Below are 14,916 nucleotides of genomic sequence, written 5' to 3' on the forward strand. Positions count from 1 at the left end.
GTAAGATAAAATCAGAAGGGTTTTCTCTTTTAACAAGAAACTAAAACAGCAACCACAACACATAGCTTGTCACTTTCCAGTATCAGAAATTTGGGATGAGCTAAGAGTTAGATACAAAAGATTGGCAAAAACATGTTGGTTTCCAGAGAATGTGTGTTATGTAGCTGATAGTGCTAACGCCAATTCTAGAACGGCTGCCCTGCATCTACGGAGAGACTAATTTAATGGGTTTCTGATTTTATATCACCTTGTGCTTTCTCAGCTGAATACATATAGACTTATAGATATATAACAATGTATAAGTCTTAAGCTAATTATCATCAGCACTTGAACATAGATGGCATTTTTATGACTCTAGTGACTGAGGATACTTAATTCTTCATGGTTTGGAATGCTTGCTATTCTGCATGATTCATTATGCATGGATTACTTTCTTTACTCTCTTAAGACAGCAGTGAGGGCAGCCAGCATCTTTGTAGCCTTCATGCTGTGTGTGTCTAAAACAAAGCCCTAGAACATATCTAGGAGGCACTGCATACTGCCAGTAATGTATGACCTTAGGTACCAAGGGGACAATGTGGTTAAACTGATGACATAGTACATTTTATTTATGCATTTTATTATACATACACAAATTTTGTTCTACTCAAGACCTCTCAATTTTGCTCTTTGCAATTCATTTATCTTTGATATACCTAAATGTAAACTTTAACTCCAAACCCACAGACAAGTTGAACTCTGCCAGATTTTGATGTATTATATCCACCCTCTGGCAGCATTCAAGGCTCCTAGAAAGTTTAGGGGTAAGATAGGAACCAGATATTTGCAAAGCCTGGATTTGAAATCGTCTGATAGTTTAAAACAAAAGAAGAATAAATCATTCTTACGAATGAGTGGGGGACCAAAAAGAGTTGATCTTGAAGGACCTGCATCCTAATTAATATGTATTCAGAGGGAACAACAATGTATTTGATGTACAGATTAATATGAATAGTAGTAATAAACAAAACAGATCTACTCACTAGAGATTCCCAGAACTAACCATATGAATGATTGAGCAGGTGGTAATTATGTCGTGGTAGAAATGATAATAACATCTAATCATCTTTCACAAACATCAACACTCCATGTGCACGATGATTGTTATTGGTATCTTAGGCCCTTTTCAGGTAAGAGAAAAACTGAAACTCGTGAGTCTGTCTGGGTTTGGGTCTTCTAGTATCAAAATTCAAGACAAGGATTCTCATATAAGTGATTTTTTGACAGTACATTATTGGGTAAAGCTGTGGGGGTCAAGGGAAGTAGAGTAGGGCAGAGAAGAAGTCACATCCCGCTGCGGGTTCACCTGCGTTCTGACTCAGTCAGATTCCATTGATTGTGTGTGCTGGGGCAGGAATGGTACCATATTGGTGTTGGGTTTTTTAATCAGTCAGTCATTATCTGTGGGCTGCTTTCAGCAGGAGAATGCAACCTCGTAGGCATTTTCCCATGAGGCAGCTCCCTGTAGTGAAGGACAACTATCAGGAGAAGGGTAGAGCTCTGCCATTAGAAGCAGCTGGAAAGGGGTGTGCCAGACTGGCAGAAGGATCTAAGTAGGGCACCAGCAGTACCTTCCACAGTGCTAATTCCTTGGCAAGGCAGCTGCAGCTTCTAAATGGCAGAACCCTGATCTGCTTAAGCTCTTGTCCTTAACTACATAAGCAAGGATTTGCCTACCTGCCCTACTATTGAAAGCTTTATACAACTAGTATATTGTTTTCAGAACCTACTTTGTGCCAGACACAGTGCTCAGAGCTGGAAAAGGAAATACACTGACCAGAAGCAGAATGTGGTTCAACCTTCTTGTGCCATTAACTCGTGATCTTCGGTGGAGGCCTGGGCCATCCTGGCAGTGGGCTGAGACATTAATGCTTGTTTTTGGCTTTTTTCCCTAAAGGCTGATGAGATGCAGGATGTGATGCATTTTAATTACACTGCGTGGCCTGATCACGGCGTGCCCACAGCAAATGCTGCAGAAAGTATCCTGCAGTTTGTACACATGGTCCGACAGCAAGCCACCAAGAGCAAAGGCCCCATGATCATTCACTGCAGGTGACCTCATCAAATGCATTTTCTGTTAACTATCAGGGGATTTTAAAGAAATGAAACAGCTCATCATTTCATATGTGGACCAGATTTAATAATAAATGAATTGAGATTTTTTTAATCTGTGGTTACTGGATGTCTTCTATATATAACTATTAACATATACTGTGGGTATCTTATATCTATAGCCTATGATATTATTATTATTTCCATTTCAGAAGAAAAAACTGAGGAATACAGTTGTTAAGGGATTTACACAAGTTCATACAACAGAATGGGGAGGAATTAGGACTCAAATCTAGGAGCATAGGTCTCTAAAGTCTGTGCCTACATGTGATATTATTCCCATCAAGGATTCTGAGGGTTATAACATGGATAAATATAAGGTCAAGTGATAAATAGTTTGTAGCAGCTGAAAACGATGTAAGTAACCACATAAGCAAGAAAAAGGAAAGAAAAGATTAAAATATTTGGTATGTTAAAATTAACATATTTGCTATGTTTGCTCCTCAATTTTGTTTCTAAATTTCCAGACAGCATGCAAGGGGATAAATGATCCATTATATTGTCAAAAATTAAGGTCCACACTAATTCAATTACCTTTGAATTTAATCTTTCCTTCCCACCAAGCAAACCAAGCTCCATCAAAAACCATCCTTGTGACACAGTACTGCTGAAAATTTTTATGCAACCTCAAAAGATTCTACCTCTTCTGCCTATCAGGGATAAAGGATGTTAAGGGAAACATTGGCAGCCAGGTCAACATGAGCAGATAAATCTATAATCCCAGATCCAGCATGTTGGCCTTTGTGAATTATAATGGATAGGTTGCGAAAGTGTGTGTGTGTGTGTGTGTGTGTGTGTGTGTGTGTGTGTGTGTGTGTGTGTCCATCTGTCCGTCCTTGGAAGGCAAATGCTTCATAAGCTACTAAGTTTCTCTTTAGGGAGGATGCCATTGCTGTCAATCCACTTTTGGCTTTCACAGTTTCAAAGCTATGTGTTAGCAGATGAGATCATCTCTTCTCAAATGGTACTAGGTGCAGAAAATAAAGCTGCTGGACCATGGGGTCAAACTGAAATCATTCTTTTCACAGCAGCTAGCAGGTGCCGTGCTGGATGCAACTTTACAGGTGCCTACTTAGTGGCAGATCATTTTATCTGAGAAGTCCCAGGAGGGAAGAGTTGTCTGTAGAGAAAGCAAATTGGACTCTGAACTCCAGGCTATTAGTGTTGGGTTTTTCTCCTAGCAAACTCCACATATAAATTGGTTTCAACTTTCTTTTTTCCCAAAATTTCATCCTAATTCAGAATGTAGAACTTTTTGGCTCTTTTGTCTATGGATGATCAGAAGAACAGTTGACTTAACCTATAGAACTAGGGACTGTTGTGGGCAGTTACCTGGCACATACCAGTTTAGTCTTTCCTTCCCACCAAGTGAACCAATCTCCTTCAAAAACCAGCCCTGTGACATAGTATTGCTGTAATGTTCTGAGTCCTAGGATCTGAGGACCAGACAAGACTGGGCCCAGGTATTTACTTATTTTAAGACAACTATCTAAATGATCCTTGGGAGACTGAAGCAGGCCCAGGACCCATTGGAAGAACATGGGTGCTGCAAGGAAGGTCTGAGATGGCGAACTGAACTCAGGATTGAAAGTGCAGAAATCACTGTCCCCAGAGCTAGGGTGTGGACATCTCAACTAGACTTTTAAGGTAGGCATGAGGAATAGAACTGTGAGGCTATTCATGAGATGCAACATTGTTAATGTGTATCCTTCCTTGAGGGCAGGGACCAACTCTCCCAAGTATTCAACATGGAATCATTACTTTTCTCCTGAAACAGCCCAGGGGAGGGGTGGCCAAGGCTGTGCAAACCCATTTCTCCTTAAAGGGAACAATGATAGTCAGAAATGTGACATTACGAGCAACAGCAACCGTAGCTGCATTCTTAAAAATCAGTTAAGTGGAAAAGTTTAGGAGTTTTTTCACAGTGATGCAAACCCTTTTCCTTTTTAGTAAGGTCTGTTTTATTTGCAACAGTGAGGAGTCACTGTGTGAGTAATGTCTGGTGTGAACTTTCTTTTACAGTGCCGGCGTGGGGCGGACAGGGACGTTCATTGCCCTGGACAGGCTCTTGCAGCATATTCGAGATCACGAGTTTGTGGACATCTTAGGGTTGGTGTCAGAAATGAGATCATATAGGATGTCTATGGTACAGACAGAGGTAGGAACGCAATTGATATGTGCTTTTCATTTTTCCTTGACTGAAAACTTACTATTATTCACCCACATATTTCAAAACAATTGTCTTGATTTTCTTTGCATCTGCCTTTCCCATTTTCTTATTGTGTATGTTTCAAACTTTTAAAGATATAAAAGAAATAGATGTCAGCCTCTAGGAAGTGTATGGGGTTACACTTTTGCTGGCGCCGTATGCCCTTTATATGTTTGTGTTGGCAAAAGAGTATAACCTCTTCCAACAGAATGCAAGTTCGTAACAACCAATCTGGGGAAATGCTGCCTAATGGAGACCACAGGACTGATGTGATTTAATTTATAGTTGAAATGCTGGAGTGATTCAATATGTACCTGTGTGGGCGCAGAATCCCAAGTGTAATCGCTTGTTCATAAGCCTCCTCACTCAGCCGCACTCATGACTCTTTAGCTTCAGGGGGACAGTGGTTCCTCTCCTGGAGGAGGGTCAGGGAGGAGGGCTTGACTAGGGGAAGGCCGCCTAGCCTGGCCTCTTACCAAGGGATTAAACCCTGCTTTGGACTTCCTCATGCTCTTCTCATTCAGCACCACTAGGTGTCAGAAAGACTCAAAAAGCCCCAATTAATGGCTCTCCAGCTGGGTGTGTTTCTCCTTTCCCACCCTGTTTACTTTTCTTTCCTCCTACCCTCCCAGGCTCATCTTAGCCAAGCTTGGCACAGATGTTTCAATGTATTTATTTCTAAGCTGCACCAGGATTGAACCAGCTTGGAAAGAGTAACCCACTAACATTCAGAAGTCTCCTTGTGAGCCCACTCAGTCTCAGGCCTGCTGCCTTCTAATTTGCTGTGGTAGAGACATACACACCACCTTGTTATCATAGGTTTAAAATATCATAGAGAAACCCCCTACCTATTGATTAAATAGTGCTTTCTTAATCAGTCTGAATCTTGGGCTTTCACGCCCACAAATTTGTATCCTAAGATGTGATTAAAAATTCCCATTACATACATACATATATATAGAATTATATATATATATATATATATATATATATATATCTCCCCAAGCTTCAAAGGGCTACTCCTTATTTTAAGTATCTTGGATTTGATGGATTGTCTGCTCCATTCACTTAATTTATACCTCTTATGACTTTATAAACTTTGATTATAGCCTGTTTGCTTTTGATTTTTTCCAACTACAGAATCTTAATCCCTTTTTAAAAACTACCTTCACACAGCAGTCTCTTCATCCCAGTCTCAGCTCCATTATTTTTCTTCAGGTGGGATAATCACACAACACTAAAGCAGTCACATGGGGCTTTCTGCAAAGACAAGAAAATATTTTGTTTTCTCCCTTTCTTGCCCCAAGTTTTAGACGTCTGGTTTCTTGGTTTATGGCAGAATTTCAGGTTGACAGCTCCACAGAAACAGTTTTTGAATGCATGATATACCTTCCCTGTACTTTCCTTGGGAAATTTAAAGTCAGTAAAGGGGGCAGAGCTTCTCCAAGTTACTCATTTTCCCAGCTGTTCTAACGTACTCTTGAGTTCCCTCGGGATTTTGCAATGAATGCTTTCCAGTTCCTGTTATTTATTTGGGTCTGCTTTGCTAGTTATGTCTAGAACATCTTGTCCACATACCTTGATTTTTTTCCTCATTCCTCTGTTCTTCTTCGTTTAACTCATATTTTGAATATAGTTTGATTTATCTAACATTGTCCTCTAGCACTTCACATTCAAATCCTGCTGCCATCTAATTTACTAATAAGTAAAAAAAACAATGATTCTTTTCCCATCAGTCCTAATGATTTGCGAGAGAACAGAATCATCCTCCAGTTGAGATCGGTCTTTATGTATACAATCGACCCAGGAATCAAATACCATGTTTCTTCTCATCTATGTTTTCAAATTTTCCAATCTTTTCTACACCATTCACCTTGACTCTGCCACTCCAACCCATCCCAAAATGGCAGACGTTAACTGATTAAATCAGGCGCATCCTCAGGCGCCTATTCTCGTGCTGTGTTTGTTGCATTTTGACCTGCCTTCTTTCTCACTCAGACAGACACACTTCAGGGGCTTCTCCACACAGGTAGGGGGACAGTTAAAAAGACCTCAGCTTTACCACTACACATGTTACGTCACCTCTCAAAGTTCCATTTCTCATTTCTAGAATGTGAATGACAATTTTCATGAGTTGTTATCAAATACACGCTACCCGAAATGACAGAATCCAGATGAGTACCTTAAAACTGAAAAGGGCTACCTGTGGAGGGGTGTTTCCTCTCTTGGGCTCTCTTCTACTTTTAATCAAATATTTTGTTTGATTTTGTTTGATTTTCCTCTAATAGCCTCTCCCTGGAGGTCAGTTAGGGCTTTGCTTTGAGCAGACTGTCCTCCCAATAGGCAGCTTGGATTTCTCTCAGGATGTGTCTGAAAACAGGTTTTTTTTTTTTTTTTTTATTTGCTTTTCCTATGAGTTTTTTTTTTTTTTTTTTTTTTTTTTTTTGCTACTGGGTAGTTATAGAGTGAGAGTCCAGGAAGTCTCTGGCCTTCTGTCTTCCCATGTTGTCTTCACACCCGAAATAATTGGAGTGATGTGCAAGATCCTCTGAGGGGTAGCTCAGTTACTGCTGTGATACTCTCCAGACCTGAGGGAAAACATGTCTCCAAAGCTTGCTGAGAGATGCAGAGCCGGTGAGGTTCCAACCCAGTGAGGTCGGAGGTATTGCTTTGATCCTTTGTTTAAAGCTATTACACAGAGGCTTCTTCAGCCCCTGTGAACCTCTTGACTGTATCTTATGCAAAGGTTATATCTAATGGGACTACTTAGAAACTCAGGAAATGAAGAAAAATAAAACTAAGAAATTACCCTTATTTCATGACACAAAGACAATTAACCTTGATAATTTTGGTGATTTCATCTCAGCTTTCATTCAAGTGTAATTTCTTGCCATATACATGTTTGTTTGTAAATACACATATATACATACATATACATATATAAAAATATGTACATATATGAGTATATATATGTGTGTGTATGTACGTGTGTATACACTTTTAACATGCTGATTTTTCACTTAGCATTTGACTATATATCACAGATTGCCTTAAATTCTATAAATCTCATTTTAAAGACTGTTTCATTATAGACACACTATTGCTTATTTAAAGCTTTCTCCTTTACATAAAACATTGGATATTTTTCCACTTTTTATTATTATCAACACTATGATCTGCATTTTTACAATTTATTAGCACTTTATTAATTTTACCTCCACCAAGTAATAAGTAAGTAATAATGACTGCTTCAACACACTCATTATTGTTACTTTCTTCCCTCCCTAGCTTTGCCCACTTTATAAACAATTGAGGGGAAAAAAAGCTATTTTAATTCATATTTTTATTTCTTGGCCATTTTGCCTGTTTTAATATTTCCTCAGTTAACTTCAAAAAATCATTTCACAAGCATAAACTAGGTGGTAGGCATTAGGAATAAAAAGGCATAGTACCTACCTTCCAAGAATATCTGGCCTAGTGGTTGATAAACTATATTTGCCTGTCTACTTGCATATATTACTGATTTATGTGACTTTTTAACAAAAATAAAGTCATCAACATTTTGGCATAATTTTGGAAAATATTCCTCTCTCCTAGTTTCTAGTTTGCTTTTTTATTCTTTTACCATTTTTTAAAAATTTTTAAAAATATCTTTACTTATTTATTTATTTACTTATTTATTTTTATGTGATGCTGAGGATTGAACCCAGTGCTTCACATGTGCTAGGCAAGTGCTCCACCACTGAGCTACTACCCCAGCCCCCTTTTACCATTTTTTTGTATGCATAGTTTAGAATTTTTATTTGTAATTTATTCACGGCTTTTAAATTTAGAAATTCCTTCCCTAAAATAATCAGAGAGAAATTAACCTATAATAACCTTTCTTTTGTATTTTTATCATTTTATTTATTAAGCTTGTTGGAATTTATTTCAATATATAATGAGATAGCAAGCAACAAATTTTCTTCAAAATAATCCCATGATTTACTGATTGCATATAAATCACTTTTAGCATTATGTAGTGATGAGCTAACATAATTGTTTTAGTCAGCCTTTTCGCTGCTGTTACTAAAAGTTCTGACCAATTTTAAAAGAGGAGAAGTTTATTTAAGGGCTCAGGGTTTCAGAAATTGTAGTCCATAGAAAGCGGGCTCCATTCCTTGGGGCTCAAAGTGAGGCAGGACATCATGGCGAAAAAGTGTGGGGAAGGGAAGCTGCTCACATGATGATCAGAAAGCAAAAAGAGATTCCACTGGCCAGATACAAAATATATACCCCAAAGCCACACCTGCAGTGCACCACCTCCTCCAGCCACACTCCACTGCCTTCAGTTACCACTCAGTTAATCCCGTCAGGGGATCAATTCACTGATTGGGTTAAGGCTTTTGTAATCCAACCATTTCTTCTCTGAACCTTCTTGCATCATCTCACAAGTGAGCTTTTGGAGGACACCTCACATCCAAACCATAACAATAATTCTTGGCGACTATAATTGATAATACTGTATTATGTAGTTGAAATTTCCTAAGAAAGTAGAGCTTAATTGTTCTCATCACCAGAAAGGAGAAAAAAACAAAAAAAGTAGCTGTGTGAAATGATGCTCATGTGTTAATTTGTTTCATTGTAATAATCCTTTCATACATATGTCAGGTCACAATGTTGTACATCTTAAATATATATACTTTTTATTTATCATACTTCAACAAATGTGATAAAAGACATTCCACTTAGGAAAAAAGTAGTGATGTTCTAATCTCTATTATTAATTTTAAAAAGCTTACAATTGATTTTCTTGAATTTTCCAGTTATACACTTATCTTTGTCAATAATGAAAATGGGTTTCCTTTTACATCAGATCCTGCTCATTAAAACTAACATAGTAATAAAATGCATTATCTTTGCACATATCTGCATGAAAATGTCTTGCTCTGAAACATGCTTTTTCTTTTGCCCCAGGAGCAGTACATTTTTATCCATCAGTGTGTTCAGCTGATGTGGATGAAGAAGAAACAGCAGTTCTGCATCAGCGATGTCATATATGAGAATGTTAGCAAGTCCTAGTTCTGAATCTCAAGCAGTAAGTAGAGAAGAGCCCACCACAGGTGCTCTGTCTTGTAACAGTGGGAGGAGATGGGATGGCATGAGTCAGAAGGTAGCAGTAGCCACTGGTATTGGCATTAGTAGCTTTTATATTCACACTAGTCTTTCTGTCCAACTCAGCACACAGGGGTGGTCATAGGGAGAAACAAATACCATAGCAGGTCTTTAAGCTTTAGGTTGGTGGTAGCAACAAGCAGGAACTTCTGCAACCCATGATGATTTGAGCTCCATTCCCTCTGTGCAGAACCTTTAATCATTCTGATATTGGATCTGTGCTTGCAATAGACAGTTACTACCATCCAACTCTATCTACCCAGATATTTTGTGCAAATATTTTAACGATTACGAGGGTCATGTAAGGATTATGAACTTACCTAAACTGGAATGAACACTCCAAAACAAAAAAGAAAAACTATTGACAATAGAGTCTCAGGATAGTGGAGTCTGAAAATGCCTCAATCTCACCCATTACGTGAGCATTTACGTGAAAACATTAGTAACACATTCAATTCCCTGAACTCAAACTGACTAGGAGATCATATTTCAGAGGCATAATTTTGGGTGAGGTAAAAAGCTGGCTATTTAGCTCAGTAAACAGGATGTGGGGTGATCATAAGTATGCTGGGACTGGGGGATGACAGAGTGGGGAGAGGGCAGCAGTGCATTGTGGGAGAAATATTGAAAGGATAGGAAGCATATGGGTCAGTAGTGACAGGATAGGATTAGCACTGTACCCCTATATCCACCAAGGAAGATGCAGCACTGCATAAACAAGCAGGAAGGATGAAAAATAAGGAAGTAAATTGCAAGTAGAAAGACATTCAGACACACAGAAAGCAGTCACATGGAGGAAGATGCACAGATAAATTCACATCCATATGGGCTGTGGGACTGAGTACAATGAAAGCTCGCAGTACAGTTAGAAGGAGTTTGCTGGTATCCAGGCTGCTTACTGTCTTTCTTTCGTTCACAGGAGAGGACATGATGTGCACCTATCCTCCCTTGCTTCCAGAGTTTTAGGGGGCCCTGCTAGTCATTTTGCTAAAATGAGCCCCAGTTTTTGTAGTATGTGGCCAAGGAGATAATTTATCTCACAGAAGCACGGGAAGACTTAGCCTTAAAGAGCTACAAGTGTCTTTTGGACTCTTTCACTTCTGGACATTTAATGGACCAAATTCAACAGAACATCAGAAAGGTCAAGATGCTCTGCAAAGGGCAGGAAGTACAGTACTTCCAAGGAGTTTAGTTGGCCCTTTGCTGATTGGGCTGAGTTGCTTTTATTTTAAGTGCAATAATTTTTGTATGTGTGTGATTTTATCAGAAAGTTGAATTGTTTTCTTCCCACACCCCTGATCAACTGCATAGCCCAGGAAGAAACAGGCATTATTAGCATTCAATTTACCTCATCATTTAAAAGAGGCATGGCCACATATGAAAAATGGTTATTCTACTTCAAAGAAATTGATCCATCAATATCTGTATTTCCAACCTTGAAAACTACTGGATCAGGAATGGGGAGGGTAGATGGGAAGAGGCAGGAGTTCTACCCACAGATCAACCATGTATCATTTCCTATTCCAAATATGAAAAACTGTACTTCAACTTCAAAGTAGAGTAGAAAAATATTTGTGTTAATTGTTTCTAGTTCTTGATGGTTTTCTTCTTATTAACAGTTGGGTGTTCCTCCCTGGCCCTTCAGGACTAGTGTCACTGTCCAGGTTCCTTTTCAAGAAACCAGATCTGGTTCAGAAGAGTTTCAAGTCTGATTAAACCTCCGTTGCTGTCCGAGCAATATTGGTGCCTAGGAATTTTTGCATTTCTTTTTCTGTTGACCTGCATATATGTGAAAGCTCTTCCTCTGAGAAGTATAGGCGGTGAAAACGCACTTTCTTTCCCCCAAAGAGCTGGGAACTTACAACGTTATGGCAATGAACTGCAGCATGCTAGGACAATTATTTGGCTACATTCTTTCGTAATATTGTCAGGCGTCTCTATGGATTCTGGCAGAAATTCCATTGTTTTGTTTTCTTTTGGGTTGTCCATTTCATTTTTAACCTGTGTAACTTGTAACATTCTATTCTTTGGATTTTGTATAATTATAGTACATGATTGTGTATCGTGACATGAATACTGTCAAAATGGACATTGATGACATTGTGAAGCCTGTTATTTTGTGCCACTTTCTGAGAAATAAGAGGTGAAGGTATGGCCTAAGGAAAATATTGAGTTGAAATTAAATACAAGCTGGCTGCTTCACTGTGGCAATGTGGGAATCACCAGCCTTCCTGGGTGTGCTTCCAAGAGGTTTGTGTATCTAATCGTTGCCCCATCTCCCAGTTTCCCTCTATTCCCGATCGTCTTCATGAAGTCATGGATATAGCTCAGTTTAATATTTCATCAGTGACCTTAGCGATCGATGGTGAAGGGTGCCAAATGAACAGCTCTGCACCCCACCGACTCTCGTCACTGAGAAGGCCTGGCCACAGCAGACCTTGGCAAAGGTCCTTGCGAGATCCAGCCAACAAGTCTCAGTTTCATCTTGCAGGGTGGTTGGCAGAAGATATCTGCACACGGTGGGTTAACAGCTTGGGCTCTGGGGGGATTGTCAGTTGTTACTCACCTACTTCGCTCTACTTCTTGTCTCCCTGCTGCCATCTCCTCCTCTTCTTGTTCCACTCCTTTATTTCCCTTTTTGGACACTTCAGTAACATATTGGGCCATCCAGGGAAACAAACATGGTTAAAGGAAGGTGGCAAGCCTATGTGTGACATTCTTAGATTCTCACACATGGACAGGGCAGGGGTGGAGTATGCCACCTGTGAAGAGCGGATGCCATGGATGGGTAAGCTGACAATACATTTTCCACACTGCCAAGGAGAAGCGTACAGAAGCTTTGTAGCCTGGAATATGACTTCCCATGAAACAAAGCATTTCATAAATATTTCACGTTTTTCCTGAGTACCCCTTCACAGTAGGGATCAAATAATGTCAGATCAATTTTCCCAAAAGAAAAGAGGAGGACTACAGAGTTTGGACTCAAGACTCAGAGTCAAGACTATAGAAAGTTCACAAGGAAGCACTCGGTTAGTTCTTTCACAGGTCTCTGCAATTGTCACTTTTTTCACTAGGATCTTCAGTTTCAAGAGTTCTGAGTGGAAAAAGGATCAAACTAGCAAAAGATTTGGGCTTTAATTCTGATAATGACTTTGAAACTTTGCTCAGTCTCAGTTAGCAAACTGTAGAATGATCTGATAATAGCTCCATGTTTGTAGGTATGAGTATTGGATATTAGAATTAATCCAAAGGTGCTTTGTATCTTGTTCTCTTCTGTACCCTAGGACTACTCCAACCATCTGTTCCCACCCCAGGACCCAACTTTCACATTCAGATGAGAAGCTCTCAGGGTCTCTGTATTTTTAATTAGGTTTTTTTTTTTTTTTTTTTTAACCATTCAAGTAGTACTCGGTTGTGAATAATACACAGAGGAATTTGCACAGGCAATTCACAATAGCCTGTGCGACACAAAGGAAGAGCTAAAGACTTTAGAATTACAAAATATTTGCTTCTGAGTGCTATTGAGATCAAATTCCTTCATTGCAAAAGACAATTTATGCAGTTGAAAAAACTACCATTAGGATCTAATTTACAAATTTAAAAATTAACACCAACATATTCATCACTATACATTGTGTGATTTTATTTAACTTGAAAAGAAAAAGAGAATGATGAATGGCAAATTTTTTGGTACGGATTTCTACATTTTCCCACTGCAAAGACAACATTGCCCTGAAAATTTTAAGTGAAAAGGGAACTAAGATGTTTTTAATGTCAGGTTGTAAAATGTCTCTCCTTTCCTAAAGGCTGTTCCCAGAAGGGTGACATATCTCTCAAAGGAGGTTGTGGTGTCGACATGAAAAGCAGGAGCTTTTGGGTCTGAATTTTGTGCAGGCCACATGATAGCTGCTTATTGGAGGATTGGGCCTTAGCCAAGGAGTTGAAGTTACTGAGTCCAATCTCTATGAGCCAAAATTCTCCCTGCTTTCTAGCAAGGATACCTTCCTTTGCACCTCGGGAAATGCCTGATGTAATGTACTTCAAATAGCTGGCTGGTTTCCTAGCACACAGATCTCTAGGCTGGCACTTGGCTCAGGGATCGAGTCCAGGAGCCATGCCCATGACTGAGTATGACATTTGCTTTGGCCAAAAGGGTTAGAGAGCAGCAAACACATGATAGGCAAAACTACAAACTTCTACCCCTTGTTCTCAATAGCCCCACTTAGACACATTTGAAGGATTGCCAAGGTATCTCTGACCCCTGGCCTTGCAGAACAGTAGGGTTTTTGTTTTCAGTCTCAGGATGCTTATCATAAGCCCTTATCCTGATGGTTCACTTGATTAAAGATGGCGTGTAATGTTTAGCTCTGAGAGCTGCATGGTAACAGACATGAACAGACTGAAGTTTGTCCTGGCAGAGCCACCAGAACCCATAGAAACGTGGGGAAACAAGAGGTCACCATTAAGAAAACCTGGGGAAACTGACACTAGTAAACCTGGAGACATTCGTTCATTCAATCACTCTTTCAACAAACATTTATCTAATCATGTAGAAGGAGTCAATCAACCAGCTAAAGAATGATTTCCTGACTCCTTGCCTACATTAGGCACTATGGTGAGCACAAATGGAGTCATAGTCTGGCTTCTAAAAATACGTTAAGAATCAGAGTTTCCTTGTTGGAAGGACAGAGAAAACATTAATCAAGTCTTTCTCAACATTTTCTTCCTGTATCTCCCAAAGCGTTGTCAATTTATTTCTGGATATGCCCATATGCTTTCTTTTCAATGGCTTATATGACAGAACAATGGGTACCTGTTGCTTTTGTTACTTTTCAGCTACCAGGGACCCTGATATGGTCCATCTTCCTGGATGACTATCACCAAGCTAGTCCTACTCTCCCACTCAACACAGGACTCTCAACCTCACATATCCCTGGCAGATGGCTAAATCTTGACTACTGAGCATGCCCAGCATGGGGAATCACTATCTCACCAGGCAGCCCATCCCTTCCTTTTTCAGAAACCATTTTCTTTCTTTTGTTTATACATCTAAGAACTTTACAGCATTAAGAATGTATGAGGGCTGGGGAGATAGCTCAGTTGGTAGAGTGCCTGCCTCACAAGCACAAGGCCCTAGGTTCAATCCCTAGCACCGCAACATAAATAAATAAATAAATAAATAAATAAATAAATAAATAAATAAATAAATAAAATTAAAAAATAAAAAAAGAATGTATGAATCCATGGCTCTCATGGGTACAGACTGGAAACCCAAGTCTGCTTCCCCATCTCAGTAAAAAGGCAGTGCCCATGGTTGCTTTGAACAGAGGAATGACTTCTTTCTTGGCAGAAAAGGGGTGACATTTACACCAACTTTCAGGAGAGTAATGGGAGTTTATTTT

The 14,916-nt window shown here is 39.4% G+C and overlaps 1 protein-coding gene across 2 annotated transcripts in view; it reads left to right on the forward strand.

The window, feature by feature from the left end:
• Positions 1–14,581, forward strand: part of PTPRO (protein tyrosine phosphatase receptor type O) — a 223,414-nt gene extending 208,833 nt beyond the window's left edge. The window contains exons 24-27 of one of the 2 annotated variants that reach the window (XM_079140391.1): positions 1,937–2,091; positions 4,174–4,309; positions 9,317–9,437; positions 10,434–14,581. In XM_079140391.1, coding sequence (XP_078996517.1) covers positions 1,937–2,091; positions 4,174–4,309; positions 9,317–9,421 — 396 coding nt within the window. In that variant the 3' untranslated portion in view covers positions 9,422–9,437; positions 10,434–14,581. The remainder of the gene's footprint in view (positions 1–1,936; positions 2,092–4,173; positions 4,310–9,316; positions 9,438–10,433) is intronic. The other variant, XM_079140392.1, reaches the window with a different exon arrangement.
• The last annotated feature ends 335 nt before the right edge of the window (positions 14,582–14,916 follow it).

This window comes from Sciurus vulgaris (genome assembly GCF_902686455.1).
Source record: "Sciurus vulgaris genome assembly, chromosome: 5".
Lineage (NCBI taxonomy): Eukaryota > Metazoa > Chordata > Mammalia > Rodentia > Sciuridae > Sciurus > Sciurus vulgaris.